Here is a 23,325-nt window from a genome sequence, read left to right as displayed (position 1 = left end):
CAAACAACCAAATGGAAGACTTCCTTTATCTTGTATTTGGCCTCCTTATTTACTTCTTATAAGCTGTTTCCTTTATGAATCACTATTAAGATTTTTCTAATTATAACTTAAATATCCACAAAGTCTCCTGCAGACATTAATCGAAACAAGTCCATGTATGCATTTTAGGGCACTGTTTTGTGAAGTATTCTCTGCATTTCCCCCATGCTTTTTCAAATTCTTGTCTAGTGTGATCTCTAATTGCCTCTGTTAATCTATCCAGTTCAATATACAGTGGTACCTCAAGTTACATACACTTCAGGTTACACACGCTTCAGGTTACAGACTCGGCCAACCCAGAAATAGTGCTTCAGGTTAAGAATTTTGCTTCAGGATGAGAACAAAAATTGTGCTACGGCGGCAGTAGGAGGCCCCATTAGGTAAAGTGGTTCTTCAGGTTAAGAACTGTTTCAGGTTAAGAACGGACCTCCGGAACAAATTAAGTACTTAACCCGAGGTACCACTGTACTCTAACAGTTTGTCTTGCCATTCCTTTTTTGTTGGCACAATTTCTTTTTCCCAGTTTTTAGCAGTTAGGATCCTTGCCGCACCTGTGGCATAGAGGAATATTTTCTGTTCTTCTCTTGCTATACCTGTGTCCGTTATCCCTGGTAGAAAAGCTTCTGTATTTTTCATAAAGTTATAGTTAAACATTTTTTTAAGCTCGTCATATACTATGTTCCAGAAGCTTTTGATTTTTTCTCAGGTCCAGACATTTAGCATTCCTAATTGCATCTTTTGCTTTCCTCTTGCCTCTTATAAAAAAGCATCGCTAACCACTTAAGGGATCACTTTCGCCTGGCTCTGCTGTTTTGGCCTTTGACGCAGGAGGGGCATGGCTGAGTGGGAAGGCCTGTGCTTTCCAGTGGACCAGGTTTGCCCTGCGCATCTCCAGGTAAAAGGATCTCATGTGGCAGGATCTCCATTGACCATGGAGAACTGCTTCCTGTCAGTAAGCTATGTGATAGGAATTTTATGGTCTTAGATACAGTGGTGCCTCGCAAGACGAAATTAATTCATTCTGCGAGTTTTGTCGTCTTGCGATTTTTTTCGTCTTGCGAAGCACGGTGTCGGGAAAGTTTTGGAAAAGCTTCAAAAATCACCAAAGTCTTTAAAAACCTCAAAAAAGGCTACCACACCGCGTTCTATCAGTTGCTCCTCGAAGTCAAGTCGCAACTGTATTAACGGTGTTAAGAAAAAGGAAACAAACTTGCAAGACGTTTCCGTCGTGCGAAGCAAGCCCATAGGGAAAATCGTCTTGCGAAGCAGCTCAAAAAACGAAAAACCCTTTCGTCTAGCGAGTTTTTCGTCTTGCGAGGCATTCGTCTTGCGGGGCACCACTGTATATGGTAATGTTCATAAGTGTACCAACCAAGCACGTACATAGATCAGCACAGGAAGACCAACCTGATGCCATTTTGATTCCTAAACTGAGCCAATGTTTTCTCTGCAAGGTCAAAGTGGGAAACCTCCCCATTGTCTTTTCCTTCACAAATCCTGTCTTAAGGGCACATTTAAGATATGAATAAGGTGTGAGCCTGTGACCTGGCCCAGGAACTAAGTATTTATCATTACAAAAGACTGGCCAGGCTCCCCAGGAAACCCAATCAAGTAACCTGCCAGACAGGAGATAAACAACAGGAGAAAAACAATATTCAAATTTCTGTTTTAGACTGCCTTTTCTGTGATGTAGGTGTGATGTATCTGAGGGGTGGTCTTAGGTTACACCCCTTCTGTGATGTCTGTATGATGTTTCTGGGGTGGTCTTGATCTACAGGGTGGCAATTTCAAAAGTCTTTATAAGGCCTTGCACAGCATTTTTCTGGGTTCCTCCTCCCTCCTGGGTGTGGGGAGTAGGGGCCCTGTGAATAAAGATCAGGCTTACTAGCCGCTTTGCTTCTCAATATACTCTGGTTGGCCTCTGTTATTCTCTCCTACCAATAGGGAACCTACGTAAGGACTCTATATGGGCTCTTGGATACCCCATAAGGGGAAAAGGGCAGGTTTTATTTACAACAAAAACAACACAGATAGAAATTTTTGTTGTTTAGTCGTTTAGTCGTGTCCAACCCCGTGGACCAGAGCACGCCAGGCCCTCCTGCCTTCCACTGCCTCCCTCAGTATGGTCAAACTCATGTTCGTGGCTTCGAGAACACTGTCCCACCATCTCGTCCTCTGTTGTCCCCTTCTCCTTGTGCCCTCCATCTTTCCCAACATCAGGGTCTTTTCCAGGGAGTCTTCTCTTCTCACGAGGTGGCCAAAGTATTGGAGCCTCAGCTTCATGATCTGTCCTTCCAGTGAGCACTCAGGGCGGATTTCCTTAAGAATGGATACGTTGGATCTTCTTGCAGTCCATGGGACTCTCCAGAGTCTCCTCCAGCACCAGAATTCAAAAGCATCAATTCTTCGGCGATCAGCCTTCCTTCTTCTCATTTTAATAGTAACCCATAAATCAAAACCATAAGGGGAGGGAAACATAAGGGTCAGACCGAGTCCAAACCAAAGCCAGGCGGAACAGCTCAGTCTTGCAGGCCCTGCGGAAAGATGTCAAGTCCCACAGGACCCTAGTCTCTTGGGACAGAGCGTTCCACCAAGTCGGGGCCAGTACTGAAAAGACTCTGGCCCTAGTTGAGACCAATCTAACCACCTTGCGACTTGGGACCTCCAAGGTGTTGTCATTCATGGACCTTAAGGTCCTCCGCGGGGCATACCAGGAGAAGCCGTCCCTTAGGTACGAGGGTCCTAGGCCATGGGCCTTAAGATATTAAGGTCTAGACAGGTATACATGCAAGGAGGCCTTCCATCAGGTATCCTGGACCCAAATTATTTAGAACTTTAAAGGGTAATTCCAGCCTCCTTGCATGTATACTTGTCTACAACTTAATATCTTAAATGGAGCCCTTTCTCCAGGTAGTGGTTGGCAGGTGGCTTAGTGGGAGAAAGCCTTTTTTGGAAATGGTGGCGCCCAACTCTGGGAATGGTCTCTCTGGAGGTATGTGCCCTTTCAGTGCCTGGAGAGCTCCGTTGTTTAGAGCGCGGTGTTGGTAACGCCAAGGTTGCAGGTTCGATCCCCTAGTGGGACAGCTGCATCTTCTTGCATTGCAAAGAGTTGCGACGCTTTCAACACTACAGTTCTATGATTCTATGCTCTCCCACACCTTTTAAATTTAAATTTTAAATTAAATTAAAATTAAATTTTAAATTAGTTCTTCAAATTATAGTTTTCCCTTGCCACCACATGCTGGGTTTTAGGGCTGTTTTTATTGATCTTGTGCTGGTTTTATACTGATTTTGCACTGGTGTGGCATTTGGTGGTGGTTGTTATTATGGGCTGCCAAGAAGGCATGATCAACTGGTTCGTATATGAATGCCAACAGGGTAAAAACGGACGAAATAAATAAATTCTGTTCTATTTATACATTGATGCAAAATTATTGAAATTTGCTTATTTTGTTTCAGTTTGTAAAGCCGTACAAGATGTATTTATTTAATCGATTTCATAAACACGTTGGTGTGTATATACAGGCCGGTTAAGCATGCTGTTTGTGTTGTTTCCAAACAACAATGACAACTGATTCAAATAGTGAGAAATTTGCAATACTTTTTGTGAGATTCTGTTTCGCCTGCTCCCAAGGGTGGGTCAAATTCGGAAATTCGGCTTAGCATGTCTTCTAGCTTCTCAGCTGCCAGCACCTACCAGTTTCTGTGTAGTATTGAGATAAACTTTCTTTCTTTTTTCCTTCCTTCCTTTCTTTTTTTAAAAAATGAAAATGGCATATACCGTAGCAGGTCGTTGAACTGGGGTGTTCATAATGCAGGATAGCTCATTCGGAAGAGCTTGAGACTTTTAAACTCAGGGTCATGGGTTTGATCCCTTGTTGGACGGAAGATTCCTGCGTTGTGGGGGGTTGGACTAGATTACTCTCGGGGTCCCTTCCAACTCTGCAGCTCTGTGATCCTGTACACTTGCGGGATCCCTTCATTGGATCAGCGCTGCCCTGGATGCGATCGCCACAGCTCGCCAAAGGGTGGCAAGAAAAAGAAAGTTTGAGAATGTTTGGACCAGAAGCACTCCTCCTAGGAATTTTAGACCAAGATATATAAAAAAAATAAAATTGGAAATTATTTATGTATGCAACAACAGCGGCAAGAATTAAACTAGCACAAACTTGGAAGACAGAAGAAATACCAACGAAAGAACAGTGGCAAAGGAAACTTATGGAATATGCAGAACTGGCAAAACTAAGAGAAAAACCACATGAAAAGGACAACAAAGACTTTAAAAGATAATGGGAACCATTTACAACATATATGAAGAGGTAACGTAAAGAAATGGACTCATTGGTAGGGTATGAGTAAACAATCACAACTGTATACAACAAAAAATAAAGACTATTTGTATTGGGGAAATTTTGGGGAAACAATACGCAGGGTGAACAGTCTGGAAATAAAGCAAAACGGGAGTATGAGGGAATTCCAGGGTAAGAAGGGGTGGAAATATGAAAAAATGTTAAAGATATATTGTTAGAAGAAGTATACATGGAAAAATAAATAAAAAATATATTTTTTAAAAAGTTTGAGAATGTTTGGAAGCATCTTCATAGTGCTGTGTTATAAAAGCTCTTTGTTAGATATACGGGTGGCCCCTAGGGCCTGCCGATCAGAAGGTCGGCAGTTCGAATCCCCGCGACGGGGTGAGCTCCCATTGCTCGGTCCCTGCTCCTGCCAACCTAGCAGTTCGAAAGCACGTCAAAGTGCAAGTAGATAAATAGGTACCGCTCCGGCGGGAAGGTAAACGGCGTTTCCGTGTGCTGCTCTGGTTCGCCAGAAGCGGCTTAGTCATGCTGGCCACATGACCCGGAAGCTGTACGCCGGCTCCCTCGGCCAATAAAGCGAGATGAGTGCCGCAACCCCAGAGTCGGCCACGACTGGACCTAATGGTCAGGGGTCCCTTTACCTTTACCTTTAGCGATGCAATCTTGAGCAGCTAGAAACAGGAAGATGGTGGGGTGGTCACTGAGGGCTGTGGCAGAAAGGTCACCATGTCATCTCCCCCATTTTAGCACATTTATTTAAATAGCACCGCCAAAGTACATCACACTTTACAGGATACAATAGCACGGGTCTCTTGCTCCAAGAGCATACAATTCTGGGACCTTGAGCTGAAGAAGAAGCTAACTGGTCCCTTCACGAGTGCCTTGGAGAAAAATAACAATTAATAAGTGATCCATGCAATTATTATTATTATTTAATTAAATCGCCTTTCTGATTGTAATCAGCCTGAACCTCTTCACCCTTGCTACTTCCAGCTGTTTGGGATCAGGGCAAGTTTGCTTCTGCCTGACAGGCAGAAATCCAACAGATGACGCTAGGCTGCACCTGTTGGTTTTATTGCCTGCCGTGAAGCTGCTTCAGCCCTTCCTTAAAGGGAGCTGGCGTTGCTGGCGAAGGAGGGTGGCGATGGCAGGGCAGACTGTACTCAAACATCTTAATTGCAACCAGAGAGAGAGATGAAGAAAACTGAAGTGGCTCCCAAGGAGATACTAGAAAATCTGAGCTGAAAATGAGAATGATTTAATGTCAAATGAGACAAATGCCGAGTTGATACTCCAGTGCCTCACGCATCCACTTGTCCTTGGCGCTGAGAAAATGAGATTTTTAATATCGGAAAAACAGATTGCCACGGAGGCTCATCCATTGTAAATTTGAGCTGCCTTTTAGTGGGGCTTTTAAGCTGGGGATTGGATTGTTCGTTCTGTTCCACAGTTGCTGCCACGATTTTCATACTAATATGTAATTTCTCCCCCCCCGCCGCCTTTGAGCTGACTGCACCAAAGATGGAAGAACTCCCCTTATTTTTTTATTTTATTTTTTTGGCCTCTGATGCTCCCTTCCCTTGTCCTCCTCCTCCCCCTCCTTCCCTCCGTCCCCTTAACAAGTTAATTTCATTAATGAATAATGCAGACAGGACAAAGGTTTGTCAGCTTTAAACTCTGCATTAGTTATAGAGATTAATGACACCGATTGCTCTGGCTGGGTAATGCAAGCGAGGGAGACCTGGGTCCCTGGTAGGAAGCTGGAGGGCGAAGGCCTGGAACTTTGCTATTTCGGGTTTGTTTTTCAAAATCTGGTGGTGTCAATGTTCTTTCAGCGCAAGGGATGGGGAACTGTTTTGAGCCCGAGGACCACTTCCCCTCGTTGACATCTTTTTGGGAGCCAGCCATCTTTTTGGGAGCCAGTCTAAACCACGGAGCCTAGGGCTTGCCGATCGGAAGGTCGGTGGTTCGAATCCCCGCGACGGGGTGAGCTCCTGTTGCTCGGTCCCTGCTCCTGCCAACCTAGCAGTTTGAAAGCACACCAGTGCAAGTAGATAAATAGGGGGGTTCCAGCGGGAAGGTAAACGGCATTTCCGTGCGCTGCTCTGGTTTCACCAGAAGCGGCTTAGTCATGCTGGCCACCTGACCTGGAAAAACTGTCTGTGGACAAACGTCAGCTCCCTTGGCCAGTAAAGCAAGATGAGCGCCACAACCCCAGAGTCGTTCGCGACTGGACTTAACTGTCAGGGGTCCTTTACCTTTTTTACAGTTGGCAGCCCCTTCATTGATCACTGCCTTGTCCTGGTGAAGGGGCTTGAATAACTCCAAGAAGCTGTGAACTATGCCGCGCAGGGCCACCCAAGACAGACAGGTCATAGCCGAGAGTTTAGACTAAATGTCATCCACCTGGAGAAGGAACTGGCAAACCACTCCGGTATATTGCCAAGAAAACTCCATGGACATAAAAAAGGAGAAGCTTTGAGAGTTTCCAAGGCATGCTCTGGTTCATGGTGTCACAGAGAGTCAAACACGACCAAGACAACTATAGAACAGTTGGGAGCAGTGTTAGAAACTCAGATATATAATCTAGGTGCCAAATGGCTCCTTAAACCAGGGTTACAGTCACCAAAACGGAATGCCTAGTTGCCATTTTGGGGCTACGCAACTCAATGGTTCTATTTTTCAATACGACCTTTGGGTTGCTGAAATTCATTCTGATTGTGCAGACGAAATATGGTGGTACCTCTGGATGCAAACGGGATCCATTCCAGAGCCCCGTTCGCATCCTAAAGCGAACGCAACCCGTGTCTGTGAGGGTCGCGATTTGCTGCTTCTGCGCATTCAAGTGACGTCATTTTGAGTGTCTGCGCGAGCGTCGAAACCCGAAAGTAATGCGTCCCGTTACTTCCGGGTCGCCGCGAAGCGCAACCCAGAAACGCTCAACCCGAAGCTACTTCAACCTGAGGTATGACTGTATCACGGAGAGAATTCTACAGGATGTGGTGCTAGTGTGTGAAAACAGTCCACAGGGTTCCCCAAGCAGGCACCACCGAGCATCTTCACTTAGTCGCAAATGGCGAGTAGCCAGGTGCAAAATGCACCTTGGGCCTGGCAAATTTTGGTGTGGCCAGACGCACATCGCATTCCTTCCTCCATCTGGGCAAGAGGGAGGCTCCATCGCAGTTCAAAGCCACATCCCTTGAATGGGGAAAGGCCATCGTTTGGGTGGGTCGAGTGTCTGCCTTGGAAGCAGAAGATCTCAGGACTGATTTCCGGCATCTCCATATGGATGTAAGAAGAGTCTGCTGGATTAGGCCAATGGCCCATCTAGTCCTGTTCTCACAGTGGCCAACCAGGTGCCCCAATGGGAAATCCACTAGGAGGATACGAGTGCAAGAACAGCACTCTTCCCTCCTGGAGTTTGCAGCAACTGGTGTTCAGAAACTTTGCTGCCTCCAACTGTGGAGGTAGAGCATAGCCACAATTCCTAGTAGCCCTTTCTAGCCCTCTCCTCCATTAATTTGTCTGATCTTATTCAAAAAACACACAAGACGTAACCGGCTGTACTTCTGAATAAATAAGATATACCATTCATTGTATCAAACCTCTCCATTCTGAAGGAAATCAGCCCTGAGTGCTCACTGGAAGGACAGATCCTGAAGTTGAGGCTCCAATCCTTTGGCCACCTCATGAGAAGAGAAGACTCCCTGGAAAAGACCCTGATGTTGGGAAAGATGGAGGCACAAGGAGAAGGGGATGAGAGAGGATGAGATGGTGGGACAGTGTTCTTGAAGCTACCAGCATGAGTTTGACCAAACTGCGGGAGGCAGTGGAAGACAGGAGTGCCTGGCGTGCTCTGGTCCAGGGGGTCACGAAGACTAAACAACAACAATTCATTGTATCAATTTGTAGATTTCATCAGAAGTCTCATAAACTTCAATGAAAAAGGCAGAAGACCCAGTGGATCAGTTCATTCTCTAGTCAGTTCATGCATAAGGTCCATACATGTAGTCATACCTCGGGTTAAATGTGCTTCGGGTTGAGCATTTTCGGGTTGCGCTCTGCGGCGACCCGGAAGTAATGAAGTGTGTTACTTCTGGGTCTCGCCGCTCGCGCATGGGCAGATGCTCAAAATGATGTCACGCGCATGCACGGAAGCGGTGAATCTCGAACCGTGCAGACCCGGGTTACGTTCGCTTCAGGATTCGAACGGGGCTCCGGAACGGATCCTGTTCGCATCCATAGGTACCACTGTACAAGTATCTATTCCACCTGTCTGTTCAAAGAGTCCAACAATCCACATGAAGGGTTGTTACAGTTCCACAGAATCCTTTCACAGAGTCTCAGACAAGGATTTCCGGAACATTAGCCTTGTTTCGCCGTCCTAGGCTTCATCAGTAGAACAGGCTTATACGTAACATTACAGGATAGTGGATCTTATAGCATAGTAGTGGTTGCTAATACAGTGGTGCCTCGCAAGACGAAATTAATCCGTTCAGCGAGTCTCTTCGTCTTGCGGTTTTTTCGTCTTGCGAAGCACGGCTGTTAGCGGCTTAGCGGCTATTAGCGGCTATTAATGGCTTAGCGGCTTTAAGAAAAAGGAAACAAACTCGCAAGACGTTTCATCTTGCGAAGCAAGCCCATAGGGAAATTCGTCTTGTGGAACGACTCAAAAAACGGAAAACTCTTTCGTCTAGCGAGTTTTTCGTCTTGCAAGGCATTCGTCTTGCGGGGCACCACTGTATTCCAGACTCTTCTGCTTTTTTCACTGAACTTTATGAGACTTCTGTTGAAATCTACAACTTGATACAATGAATAGTATACCTTATTTATTCAAAATATCTTGTGTGTTTATTATGTTCCACGTAACCATAGGTTTGTTGTTGTTGTTGTTTTGCGAATGATCTTATTCAAAGGCACCCAAGTTGGTGGCCATCACTGCTTCCTACCTGATCTCAGACAACCCCACGACAAGAAAAAATGCATCCTTGTTCCTACGGGAAAGGATAACGACAGAGATCCCAAGGACGGGAAAATAAGCACATATTAGTGGGAATGTACCCAAAATACATTACACTAAGGACCATTACACTAAGGGACGCAGGTGGCCCTGTTGGTTAAACCACAGAGCCTAGGATTACCGATCAGGAGGTTGGCAGTTTGAATCCCCGCGACGGGGTGAGCTCCCATTGCTCGGTCCCAGCTCCTGCCAACCTAGCAGTTCGAAAGCACATCAAAGTGCAAGTAGATAAATAGGTTCCGCTCTGGTGGGAAGGTAAACGGTGTTTCCGTGCGCTGCTGTGGTCCGCCAGAAGCGGCTTAGTCATGCTGGCCACATGACCCGGAAGCTGTACGCCGGCTCCCTCGGCCAATAAAGCAAGATGAGCGCCGCAACCCCAGAGTCGGCCATGACTGGACCTAATGGTCAGGGGTCCCTTTACTTAAGGACCATTACTTGCAAAAAAATAAATAAATGTGTGCATTGGGCAAAATTGCATACAGAATGCCTGTGGCGGGAGAACTGCAACGCTGATGGTTTTCCATGGTGATTTCATTTAATTGCAAACTGAAATGTGGCAAACTGAACATGGGGAAACTGAGAGAACTTGAAATGGTTAGGCTGGTCCATTCCTAGCTGAAAGGGAAGCTTATATATTCCAGTAGCACCTTGTTGTTGTTTAGTCGTTTAGTCATGTCCGACTCTTCGTGACCCCATGGACCAGAGCACGCCAGGCACTCCTGTCTTCCACTGCCTCCCGCAGTTTGGTCAGACTCATGTTTGTAGCACCTTAGAGACCAACTAAGTTTGTTCTTGGTATGAGCTTTCGTGTGCATGCACGAAAGCTCATACCAAGAACAAGCTTAGTTGGTCTCTAAGGTGCTATTGAACATTTTCTTTCTATCTATCTGTATCTGTATCTATCATCTATCTATCTATCTCTATATCTATATTTCTACTGCATCAGACCAACACGGCTACCTACATGATTCTATCTTTGAAAGTCATTAGCTGGCTTTTTTTTTTGTACCATTCCAGGAAAGGTGATTCCCAAGCCTGTTTTCTTGCGGTTGAATTCCCCCAAAGGTTAGGAGCTTTTGACAAATATTTAACATGAATCTTAAATACATTCTGTGTTAGCTTTTCAGGGGATCAGATCAGCCGCTGTTCACTGCTGTTCTCTGTGCCATTCTTTAAACCTGAAACTAAAACCGAGAGCTGTCAAAATGGTCTTCCATAATCTTCTTTCCTTTAAGCTGGTTGAGTTCAATTCCTCCACCCTTCCCTTCTGATTTTTGCCCCTTGTATTTTATCATTCACGTAGCTTCCCCCCCAAATCCTTCCTCATCTGCCCATATCTGTAGTGTGCAAAACTGTCAACACGCAACAACGTAGTACCTTGGTTCTCGAACGCCTTAGTACGTGTACATTTTGGCTCCCAAACCCCGAAAACCCAGAAGTAAGCGTTCTGGTTTCCGAATGTTCTTTGGAAGCCAAACATCCGACACAGCTTCCGTGGCTTCCGATTGAGTGCCGGAAGCTCCTGCAGCCAATTGGAAGTCGTTACCTTGGTTTTCGAACAGTTCCGGTCGTTGAACGGACCCCTGGAACAGATTAAGTTCGACAACCAAGGTACCACTGTATTGGCTTTGATTGCCAAAGCATCACATTGTTGGCTCAAGCTTCCTATATCAATACATGTTTCTGAGGAAGTGGTATCTTAGTTTTATATTTTGTTCGTTAATTATGGGGTTTTAGCAGTGTTAGAAACTCAGATATATAATCTACTCACCAAATGACACCTTAAACCTAGGTTCCTGTTGCCACAGTGGAATGTCTAGGTTCTGTTTTGTTTGTTTTTAAGTGATGGATGTTATTGTTGTTTTCATTTCCATACTTCTTTACATTTTAAAGACCAGATCTCATTCATAGAGTTCCGAGCCTAGAAATGTAGAATTGGAAGGGACCCAGTTTACATTCAAACACCAAATAAAACAATCTAGAATAAATTTAATTCAAGCTTAAAGCAGGTCCTTTCAGATCCTTCTCTAAGTGACATTTTTGCTTTCCCCAGTCGCCATCCTGTCATCCAGAGATCTCCATGTGGTCGCAATTGTACCCGTTCCAGTCGCAAAACGCGCCTGGCTCCTGGCTGATTTCTAACCCTTTCTTGAAGAGTCCGAGTGAAAAATAGAGCAAATGATACATCATAAGATATTTACTCGTAGTCAAGAAAGATATCCCATCTTTTAGGAGAGAAATTCTGGCCGTACCTGGTTAGAAGGGAGTTTTGAGACAGGGAGAGGATAGGATAGACACGTACATAGAATCATAGAATCATAGAGTTGGAAGAGACCACAAGGGCCATCGAGTCCAACCCCCTGCCAAGCAGGAAACACCATCAGAGCACTCCTGACATATGGTTGTCAAGCCTCTGCTTAAAGACCTCCAAAGAAGGAGACTCCACCACACTCCTTGGCAGCAAATTCCACTGGCGAACAGCTCTTACTGTCAGGAAGTTCTTCCTAATGTTGAGGTGGAATCTTCTTTCTTGTAGTTTGGATCCATTGCTCCGTGTCCGCTTCTCTGGAGCAGCAGAAAACAACCTTTCTCCCTCCTCTATGTGACATCCTTTTATATATTTGAACATGGCTATCATATCACCCCTTAACCTCCTCTTCTCCAGGCTAAACATGCCCAGCTCCCTTAGCCGTTCCTCATAAGGCATCGTTTCCAGGCCTTTGACCATTTTGGTTGCCCTCCTCTGGACACGTTCCAGTTTGTCAGTGTCCTTCTTGAACTGTGGTGCCCAGAACTGGACACAGTACTCCAGGTGAGGTCTGACATCGCAAGGCAGCTCTGCAGTTGTATGAGATAATAATTGCGAATGCACTTTTGTATTAGTTCATCTCTCCGCCTGTGTCTTGTCAACCTGTGTTTTTCCTCAATTCTTTTGCTTATCTGTTTCAGAATGGTAACTGATGCCGAAGACCTCCCGGAGGCTTTCTGACTTCCTCTCCCCATGTAAAGTATGCTGAGAACCTTTCCAGTGGTGTAAGTACAAGCTCAACCCCCAACCCCCTGTTCAGTTTCAAAAGCATGATGTGTGTAAGAGAGGAGAAAAGGGGGAGAAGCTGTGGGTCAACCCCCTGGTCTGCTGTTATTAAGGTACAGTCATACCTTGGGTTACAGACGCTTCAGGTTGCGTTTTTTCGGGTTGCGGACCGTCGAAACCCGGAAGTACTGGAACGGGTTACTTCCAGGTTTCAGCAGTCGCGCATGTGCAGAAGCGCTAAATTGCGCTTTGCGCATGTGCAGATGGGGGTTGCGAATGCGGGTTGCGAATGTGCATCCTGCACGGATCACGTTCGCAACCCGACCATCCGCTGTATTTGCCAGACAGTTACAGGAAGAGCGTGGGACCGTCTTTCAGTCTGTAGAAGGTACAGTCGTACCTTGGATATGGAACACCTTGGCTCCCAAACAAATTGGCTCCCGAATGATCAAAACCTGGAAGTGAGTGTTCTGGTTTTCGAACGATTTTTGGAAGCTGGATGTCCGATGGGGATTCCGCAGCTTCCGATTGGCTGCAGGAGCTTCCTGCAGCCAATCAGATGCTGCAGTTTGTTTTCCAAACATTTTGGAAGTTGCATGGACTTCTGGAACAGATTCCGTTCAACTTCCAAGGTACGGCTGTAGGTGTATCCACCAAGGTGTGCTCAGGTTCTGGTGTGCTCAGGTTCTGCTTTTGGGTTTCCCAGAATAGGCATCTGATTGGCTCCTGTGACAACAGGGTATTGGACTAGATGGGCCTCGGGCCTCATCCAGCATGGTTTTTCTTTTATCCCTACAAGTTTCATCAAAGTTGTTGTTGATTTTGCAAAACTGCGGTGGCTTTGCTGCCGTGTAATGGTGTATAAAATAAAATGGGTTTAGTTTTAACTGTCCCAGGCTTAATTGTTTCCTTCTGTAGGGCTCCTCAAATGCGGCGTGCTTATTTTGCAAACAAGTGGATTGCCCACAAAAGCAGGGTAACCAACTATGGTGCCCTTGAAGGCCCTCATTGGCACCCCAAGGCCCCAGACTTTGAACTTACTTAAAAGAAAGTCCCTTGCCTTCCAGAAAGAAAGTTATGCAGCAAAATGTGCAGGCACCCTTCTAAGCAATTTTGGTGAAATGGGCCACCCTCTCTGCTCCCGCCTGTCCGTACTTTAAGCCAATGAGCAGAGTCAGAGCTGTGATTGATAAGTGAGTTGTTTGACCACTAGGCAGTAAGAATCCCTGGGGTCCTAAAGGGCTGCTGTTGTAAAGAATCCGTCCTCTCACCAAAAGGCAAATGCGGAAATTAAGCTTAGGCATGTCTCCTGCTGTACAATGTAACCTCACTGTATAGCTAAGTACAAATGTACAAATGTCTACTCAGAAATAGATCTCTTTGTGTTTAATGAGGCTTCCGGGGTAAGTTGGTAAAGGATGGCAGCTTAGACTTTGCTTTAGGGTTGACTTAGACTTTTAAAAAAGTTTTTATTTATACTTTTCAAGTTTATACATTTCATTAATTTTACAATCATTTTAGCATTTCAAAGTTTGACTTCCTTCCCCCTCTTTCTGTGGTTCTTTAAATTTATTTTTTAATATCTTCTGCATATCCAAATTCATTTAATTTGCTCATTTAATGATCTACTTTAAATATATACTGCAAGTTATTATTACAATAATCCTGCCCGTGTTTTTATCTGTTTGCAATTTATCTGTAAAAGTTCAATAAACCATTTCCATTCTTTTATAAAAAGTTTGTTATCTTGATTTCTTATTCTTCCGGTAAGTTTTGCCATTTCTGCATATTCCATAAGTTTTTGTATCCATTCTTCCTTTGCTGGGACTTCTGCTTCTTTCCATTTTAGGGCGAGTATTATTCTTAAATTTCCATACAATTTAGGTATAATACCCAAAAGAAAAGCTTCTGGTTTGTTTGTTTTTACAAAGGTTATTTGAGAATTTCAGCAAGTTAAACCTTTTTCCAGAAAGGAAATACAATTATGGGGAAAATTATCCATGGCTTTACTCTATCTTAATTTTCTGTTATGCCACACCCTTCAAGGCAGTCGTTTTGTGCTATTCCCTACGCCCATGGCAGTCAGTTTGCATGTGGTCTTGAAAGACCCACACTGGTCTTGAAAGACCCACACTGGCTCCCAGTACGTTTCCGAGCACAATTCAAAGTGTTGGTGCTCACCTTGAAAGCCCTAAACAGCCTCGGCCCAGTATACCTGAAGGTGCGTTTCTGCCTGGACACTGAGGTCCAGCTCCGAGAGCCTTCTGGCAGTTCCCTCATTGCGAGAAGCCAAGTTACAGGGAACCAGGCAGAGGGCCTTCTCGGTAGTGGCACCCGCCCTGTGGAATGCCCTCCCATCAGATGTCAAAGAGAAAAACAACTACCAGACTTTTAGAAGACATCTGAAGGCAGCCCTGTTTAGGGAAGCTTTTAATTTTTAATAGACTATTGTATTTTAATAATCTGTTGAAAGCTGCCCAGAGTGGCTGGGGAAACCCAGCCAGATGGGCGGGGTTTAAATAATAAATTATTATTATTATTATTATTATTATTATTAATTATTAATCGGCATAGCCCAGTCCTGTGCTTGGAAGCGCCTTTTCTGGGCCCTGGTCAAATAACAATAAAACTACTAGCCCATTTGCAAAGCTAAGCAGGGTCCGGTATGGTTTTCAAATTGGATGGGGGCCCCGTGTGTTGAGATTCCTGCACTGCGGGGGGTTGGACTAGATAATTCTTGGGGTCCCTTTCAACTCTTCATTTTTTTATTTGTTATTTTTACTTTTAAGACTGATTAAAACATTTTATTAACATATAGAACACATACATTAACATTTATAACAGTACATGTATACACTACACAATACTTTATTTTCATAACATAAAGCATACCTACATTACTCTATATTATATCTACCTATACTATACATACCAGCCCCTTCCAACTCTTCAGGTCTTTGAATCTCTTTCCTACCATTTGCTCCCCAATCTTTTTAAGTGGGGATGCCAGAAATCGAACCCTCCGTGTGTATGTACAGAGCTCTCCATTTGGCTGGGAGCAGGGGTGAAAACTTGTTTGCATGGTTGCTGCCTGGGAACGTGCCCTAGACAACATCCCAGAATCCTCTGCAAAAAGGAGCTTTTGAGCAGATATTGGGGGGGGGGGGCGGGGGCGGCAATCGGCTGATCGAGCAAAGGGAACAGAGTTCCCGGAGGAGAAAGAATTGGCAAACTGCTGATTCATAATCTGTCAGATCTGCACAACCTTCCCTGCTCACAAATGCATAATGCATGCTGTTTCTGTTGGAGTCTTGATTTATTTAGAATTGTTCTGGGGGTAGGAATACCATTATTCCTAGGGTTTCCACATTTGGGGCAGGGAAGGGGCGGGTGGGGGGGGAAGGATAAGGAAGCCCCAAAAATATTCTGTATGAAACAGCCAAATCCGGGGCTACTGAAGGCTACTAGCCACAGTTGGAGGCAGCAGCACTTCTGAATATCAGTTGCTGCCAACCGAAGAATAGTTCTTGTGTTTGGGTCCTGTTTGCGGATTTCCCATAATGGGTTGGCCACTTTGAGGGCAGGACGCTGGACCAAATGGGCTACTGGCCTGATCCAGCAGCCTCTCCTGATGTTCTTACATCAAGTAGGTAAGGTTTTTTTTACCTGACTCCTGTATGCAAGCTCTCCTCCCCTGCTGCCCTTTACAAGCGCAGTATGAGTTGCATAAAACTTCTATCTGGGGGCAGGATCCAGTCTCTTGGCCTCTTGGTCCAGTATACCTGAAGGAGCGTCTCCACCCCCATCGTTCTACCCGGACACTGAGGGCCTTCTGGCTTTTCCCTCATTACGAGAAGCCAAGTTACAGGGAACCAGGCAGAGGGCCTTCTCGGTAGTGGCGCCCGCCCTGTGGAACGCCCTCCCACCAGATGTCAAAGAGAACAACAACTACCAGACTTTTAGAAGACATCTGAAGGCAGCCCTGTTTAGGGAAGCTTTTAGTGTTTGATGTATTGCAGTATTTTAATATTTTTTTGGAAGCCGCCCAGAGTGGCTGGGGAAGCCCAGCCAGATGGGCGGGGTATAAATAATAAATGATTATTATTGTTGTTGTTATTATTATTATTATTATTACTTCTGTGTGGACAGCTCTGGCGCTGGCCAGAGCACTGTGGGCATCACTGACCAGTCAGCCTTTCCTGTCGCTGTTTTGCAGTGGGATCTCAGCTCAGCCCCTCTTCGGGAGGAGTTCCCGAGAGGTGGCAGGCTGCAGCCTTGCCCCTTGGCCAACCGCGCCCAGGGTAGCTCAGTTGGTAGAGGATGAGAAACCCTGAGGTTGTGAGTTCAAGCCCCACGTTAGGCGAAAGATTCCTGCATTGCAGGGGGTTGGACTAGATGACCGCCATGGTCCCTTCCAAATTGACAATGACAGCGGCTCTCAAGGTGACCTCGCCCCGTGCCCAAATGTCCCCTTGAAGAACATGCAGGCATCACCTTCAGCGGTGATGGCAATCCTTTTTCTTTTCTCCTTCCAAACCCATGCAGGAGGAGAGGGAAAAAGCAAGACCCTTTCGTCCAGGGAACATAAGAAACTGTGTTATACTGAGTCAGAGTGTTGGCCCCTGTGGCTCAGCATTGCCTGCACGGGCTGGCAGCAGCTCTCCTGGGTTTCAGACGGGGCACGTTTAAGCCCTTACTTGGGAATGGAAACCGAGGCCTTCTGCATGCAACACGTTCTCTGCCCCTGAGTGTCGGCCGGCCTTGGGCGGAAAGTCAGTTTTGCCCTGGCCCTGTATCTCTTCCTACCCAATTCTGTTCCACCTTGTGCCAACTGCTTTGCCACTTCCTTCCCTTCCTTCCCGTCTCCCTCCATGCCGCCAGCAGCGTCAGAAGTCTGCAGGGGGCAAGCTCTGAGAAACTGCCTGCAGGAGACCCCCAGATTGGTCCGCACTTTACGGCACAGATTTTCAGACGAAACTGTTGTTGTTTAGTCATGTCCGACTCTTCGTGACCCCATGGACCAGAGCATGCCAGGCACTCCTGTCTTTCACTGCCTCCCGCAGTTTGGCCAAACTCATTCTGGTAGCTTCAAGAACACTGTCCCACCATCTCGTCCTCTGTCGTCCCCTTCTCCTGGTGCCCTCCATCTTTCCCAACATCAGGGTCTTTTCCAGCGAGTCTGCTCTTCTCATGAGGTGGCCAAAGTACTGGAGCCTCAGCTTCACGATCTGTCCTTCCAGTGAGCACTCAGGGCTGATTTCCTTCAGAATGGAGAGGTTTGGTCTTCTTGCAGTCCATGGGACTCTCAAGAGTCTCCTCTAGCACCATAATTCCAGCACTTGATGGTGCCGCTGCCTGACATGGGTTTTCAGACGAAACTAGGAAAGGACAAAGACCAACACCCAGCCCTCGAGTAAGTGGATTATTTCCTTCAAGGGAGTGCAGGACCCAAAATATTGGCCTTGTCAGTCTGTGAGCATTCTGTTGTCAAATGCTTCCCTCTGGACGTTTAAAACAAATGACTTAGGTGGCATATTTTCCCTTTGCTCCCCCCCCCCATTGTATATTTGAGTTGGCAGTTAGGACTGCAAACTTATTTAAAATGTTTTTTATTGATTTAATCACATGAGTCTTAAGTCTGTTTAATTGATCTTGCAATTGAATTTGCATATGGGTAAAAACAATATTTATGAAGCGGGAATGCGTTTTCTTACACGAAGCGTTTATGTTTTGTAAAAGCATCATCTCAGAGGCATTGCCTCCGTTACGCGAGAGGAGGGACAATGTACCTTTGGAGATGGTGTTTGGTACCTGTTTTTGGGACAAGAATATTGCTGCTCGGTTGAATCTGGGGAAACTTATTAGTTGATTAATATGTTTCTTAAAAAAACCAAACAACTGATGCTGTAACTGATTTAAACATAACAGCTGCATTGCTAAAGCATAACTCTTTAAGCTTCAATGTGGTTTGGCAAGATTTCTGGATTGGTGATCCACACTTTGGATCAGCCAGAGATCAGAAGATTCAGGACACATAAAGGAAGTACCATATTTTTCGCTCCATAAGACACACCTGACCATAAGACTGTTGGATTACCATTAACAAAGACGCACCTAGTTTTTGGAGGAGGAAAACAAGAAAAAAAATATTCTGAACGGAACAGTGGATGTATGATTTTTGTGGTTCATGCTGTGGTCACAGACATGATATGTGATTTGACGGTGAGTTTGGGGTAGCCCAGTGCAAAAATCCTGAGGATCCATGTGGATCTGTGCTCTGTAACCACGTTTTTGCGCCATTGCGGCCCCACGAAACAATGGATGCGTGGTTTTTTTGGTGCAGGCTGTAGCCATGGACATGCTATGTGATCTGATGGAGAATTCAGGGTGACCCAATGCAAAAATCCTGAGGATCCATGGGCTTTTACCTGTCCCCTCCCAGGCAGCCTCCTTTATCCCTAGAGTCCCTTATCTTCCTCCCGATCGCTTGCTGATCAGCTGCTCAGCGGCTTTGTTTCAACACCCACTTCCCTCTTTCTAAAAAAAATAAAAATCTGCTTTTTGCCCTTGCGCTATTCGGCTCCAGGGACCACGCATTCGCTCCATAAGACGCACAGACATTTCCCCTTACTTTTTAGGAGGAAAAAGAAGTGTTTTGTGGGGACAAATCACAAATGTCACAAAAGTGATTGTGCTGATTTTGGTAGTGGGCTGCATGTGCTGGAGGGGCAACCCACCCCCCAACCTATACATAAATTCCTGCAACACTGGTTTCCCACACACAACTGGTTGGCCTCTGTGAGAACAGGATGCTGAACTATATGGGCCACGGGCCTGATCCAGCCTCCTCTTTTGCCCTTACCCGAGTCTGGTGGAAAACCAAAGCAATTCTACACCAGCCTTCTCCAACCCAGCACCCTCTAGATCAGGGGTCAGCAAACGTTTTCAGCCTCAACCTCAGACCTTGAGGGGAGCCGGACTATATTTTTTTGGCGGGGGAATGAATGGATTTCTATGCTCCACAAATACAGCGGTACCTCTGGTTGCGAACGGGATCCATTCCGGTGGCCCATTCACAACATGAATAGAACGCAACCCACAGCGGCGCGTCTGCGCACGTGCGGGTTGCGATTTGCCGCTTCTGCACATGCGTGTGACGTCATTTTGTGCATCTGCGTATGCACGAGCGGCAAAACCCGGAAGTAACCCTTTCCGGTACTTCCGGGTCGCTGCGGAACGCAACCTGAAAAAACGTATCATGAAGCAAACGTAACATGAGGTATGACTGTAACCTAGGAATACATTTCAAATAAAAGCACACATTATACTCATGTGAAAACACATTGATTCCTGGACCATCCACGGGCCGGATTTAGAAGGCGATTGGGCCCGGCCTTAGTTTGCTCTAAATATTAGTATGCTCTAGATATCTGGGCTGCAATTCCCAACAGCTTCATCCAGTGCTAACCACGTTGCGAAAGGCTGTTCTATATTGTGATTCGTTGCACACGCAGAAAGCCAAAGCGGGCATCTTTGAACCCCAGTTTCTCTGTTGTAGATCTTGGAACCTCCATTGTGTAGGTTCTAGGCTATGTATGGTTTGCGCAAGCCGCAGTTGGCTGTGACGCCCAGGTTCAGCCTCCGTCCGGAATAATAGCTTTGCTCAAAGCCTCTGCTTGAATGAGGTAGCTTTGAAGGACTTGAGGACACTGGGAAGAACGATGTGTTGCTATTCCATTCTTGGCCTGAGTTGTATAAGTCGTGCGGCGTCGAGCATTTGATTATGCTGGATTTATTTTCAGACGTCTGGGGCTGTTCTTATTAACTGTCATCGCTTTGATCGAAAGCGTGTGGCGGATTTCTGCATCTGTAGCGCCTGGCTTGCATGCCTAAACAGAAGCCCTGGGTTTGCAGGTTGTGGCAAGGTGCAAAGAGGACCTTGTGTTGCCTGCTTTTAACAATTTTACCTTGCATTTTACTGGGGCAGAGCCGGTTTTCAAGATCGGGGCGAGTGGAAAGATGCTAAAGTGAGGATTTATTTATTCGTTTTATTCAGCTAAATTTATATCCCCCTTGATTTCAAGAATACAGTGGTACCTCGGGTTACATAAGCTTCAGGTTACATACGCTTCAGGTTACAGACTCCGCTAACCCAGAAATATTACCTCAGGTTAAGAACTTTCCTTCAGGATGAGAACAGAGAACGCAGCGGCGGCAGGAGGCCCCATTAGCTAAAGTGGTGCTTCAGGTTAAGAACAGTTTCAGGTTAAGAACGGACCTCTGGAACGAATTAAGTGCTTAACCCGAGGTTCCACTGTACCTCTAAGCTACTGGTTCCCAAACTTTCTCAGGCTATGACATCTTGGTTCCATAAACTCATCCCCAGTGCCCCTACCCTATAAAAGGCATTATTCAGAATAGCGGTTGTATGACTCACTAAAGAAGATAACAGCAATTCAAAACAGCAACGATGAATTGCACATTTATTCACAATCCAATTAAAAGTGTTTAATTAAATTAATTCAACAGAATTGATGAACTTGATTCAGTGATACCAGCTTTTCAAAGTCCGCTAGTCTACATATCTGGCACTCCAACTTCCACTGCCACCCCCTCGCTTCTTTGTGCCCCCCTGGGTATTCCCACTGCCCCGTAGGGGGCAGTGCCCCCCACCTTGGGGCACCATTGGTTTCTAAGCAGTTTACAAAATTGTTAAAGCATTAACATTCTCCTATTGATTTATGCATCTTCAAAAGCATCTTAAAAAGCATCTTAAAAAGCATCTTAAAAAGCAGAGACATCACCTTGCCAACAAAGGTCCGTATTGTTAAAGCTATGGTTTTCCCAGTAGTGATATATGGAATTGAGAGCTGGATCATACAGAAGGCTGATCACCAAAGAATCGATACTTTTGAATTCTGGTGCTGGAGGAGACTCTTGAAAGTCCCATGGACTGCAAGAAGATCAAACGTATCTATTCTTAAGGAAATCAGCCCTGAGTGCTCACTGGAAGGACAGATCGTGAAGCTGAGGCTCCAAGGCCACCTCATGAGAAGAGAAGGCTCCCTGGAAAAGACCCTGATGTTGGGGAAGATGGAGGGCCACTGGGCTAGAGATTACCAAAGGAGGGGGTTAGATTGTGCCTTGGTCAATGGCCTGGTGGAACAGCTCTGTCTTGCAGGCCCTGCGGAAAGATGTCAAGTCCCGCAGGGCCCTGGTCTCTTGTGACAGAGCGTTCCACCAAGTCGGGGCCACTACTGAAAAGGCCCTGGCTCTAGCTGACACCAATCTAACCACCTTGCAACTTGGGACCTCCAAGATGTTTTTGTTTGAAAACCCTGAGGTCCTCCGTGGGACATACCAGGAGAGGCGGTCCTGTAGGTACAAGGGTCCTTGTACCAAGATGATGGAGATGTCAGGCACAATCCTGGCACCCGGGCATCTTCACTTGGTCACAAGTGGTTGAAAGCCAGGTGCAAAATGCGCCTGGCTCCTGGCTAATTTCAAACACTGCTGCTTGCCTTCCCCAGTATCGTGCCTCCCACAGTGAGCAGCCTGGTGCTTCTGGAAAGCCAGCAAACAGGATAGTAAAGCAAGGACCTTCTTGCACCGTTGCTGCCCAAAAACTGTTATTCAGCAGCCTCTGGACATGGGGGCTGCACATCTGGGGCAAGGAAGAAGAGAAAGCATTTCCTGGTTCCAGGCAACTTTATTTATATTATTATTTTACAGTGGTACCTTGCTTCTCAAACTTAATCCGTTCCGGAAGTCCGTTCCAAAACCAAAGCGTTCCAAAACCAAGGCACGCCTTCCCATAGAAAGTAATGCAAAATGGATGAATCCGTTCCAGACTTTTAAAAACAACCCCTGAAAAAGCAATTTAACATGAATTTTACTATCTAACGAGACCACTGACCCATTAAATGAAAGCAATAAATAATGTGCTGCAGACACACAATCAATTAATCAATAGCTGAACTGGGTTTCACACAGTCACAAAAACAAAACAAAAAAGAGCCGCAAAAACAAAAACGCAAAATAAATAGCAAAAACAGACAGATCTCAGTGTAACACTCAAAACGGAAGTGTGGCACTCAGATCGGAAGCGTAACACTCAAAATGGAGCACGTTCGGCTTCCCAAAAAAGTTCGCAAGCCGGAACACTTCTGCGTTTGTGGTGTTTGGGTTCCATGTTGTTTGAGTACCAAAGCGTTTGAGAACCAAGGTACCACTGTATTTGTTTCACAACATTTATATACCACTTGGTCGCAGGAGACTTCATAGTGGTTTACAAAACATTTTTTTTTGCTTGAGAACCTATTGAGCTGATTGAATTCAGACCACCCTTGGAGACAGTTAAAGGGCACAATTGGGGGTCATTTATTGGCTTGCCATGTTGGGCTGTGAGCCAACACACCATGTCTTTAAATGCTCCATATCTTCATTCGTTAAGTAATTTAAAAATTATTTAAAATGCATTGCATCATTAACTACTATTATTAAAGCAAAATGCTTTTGATTTTTATTACTGTTAAAACTGGCTTACGGTAACAATACTAACATTTCATGACATCGTTATTTATTAAAGTCCTATATTATTTATTAAATTTCCATATTGGCAGCAATTTAACGCAGCCCGTTGGGTCCAAAGATTCCCAGAGCTGCTTACGTAGGAGCAATAAAAACAAGGCAGGACAGGGCAAAAGACATGGCACAAAAGGAAAAAAACATGACGAGGGAAGAGGAAAACAAGCAGACACAGACAAAGTCCTTATAACGGCCAGCTTGAATGGGACCGATTTGGGAATAGGAAGTATCTTAGTACAACTGTTGCTAAATGACCTTTTAAGGGATGGGAGGATTCAGATGGCCACTGATCTCTCAGGCAAGCAATAATAATAATAATAATAATAATA

General features: G+C 45.5%; 1 protein-coding gene across 9 annotated transcripts in view; it reads left to right on the top strand.

The window, feature by feature from the left end:
* The window catches only part of HMBOX1 (homeobox containing 1), a 121,574-nt gene that overhangs the window by 47,013 nt on the left and 51,236 nt on the right, over positions 1–23,325 (top strand). For all 9 annotated transcript variants that reach the window (XM_081001083.1, XM_081001089.1, XM_081001086.1 and 6 more), the window contains exon 2: positions 12,325–12,408. In XM_081001083.1, the coding sequence (XP_080857209.1) occupies positions 12,386–12,408 (23 nt within the window). In that variant the 5' untranslated portion in view covers positions 12,325–12,385. The remainder of the gene's footprint in view (positions 1–12,324; positions 12,409–23,325) is intronic.

Source organism: Podarcis pityusensis, assembly GCF_964106645.2.
Source record: "Podarcis pityusensis genome assembly, chromosome: 3".
NCBI lineage: Eukaryota > Metazoa > Chordata > Lepidosauria > Squamata > Lacertidae > Podarcis > Podarcis pityusensis.
The sequence above is the reverse complement of the archived record's forward strand: the minus strand, read 5'-3'. Positions and strand labels throughout refer to the sequence as shown.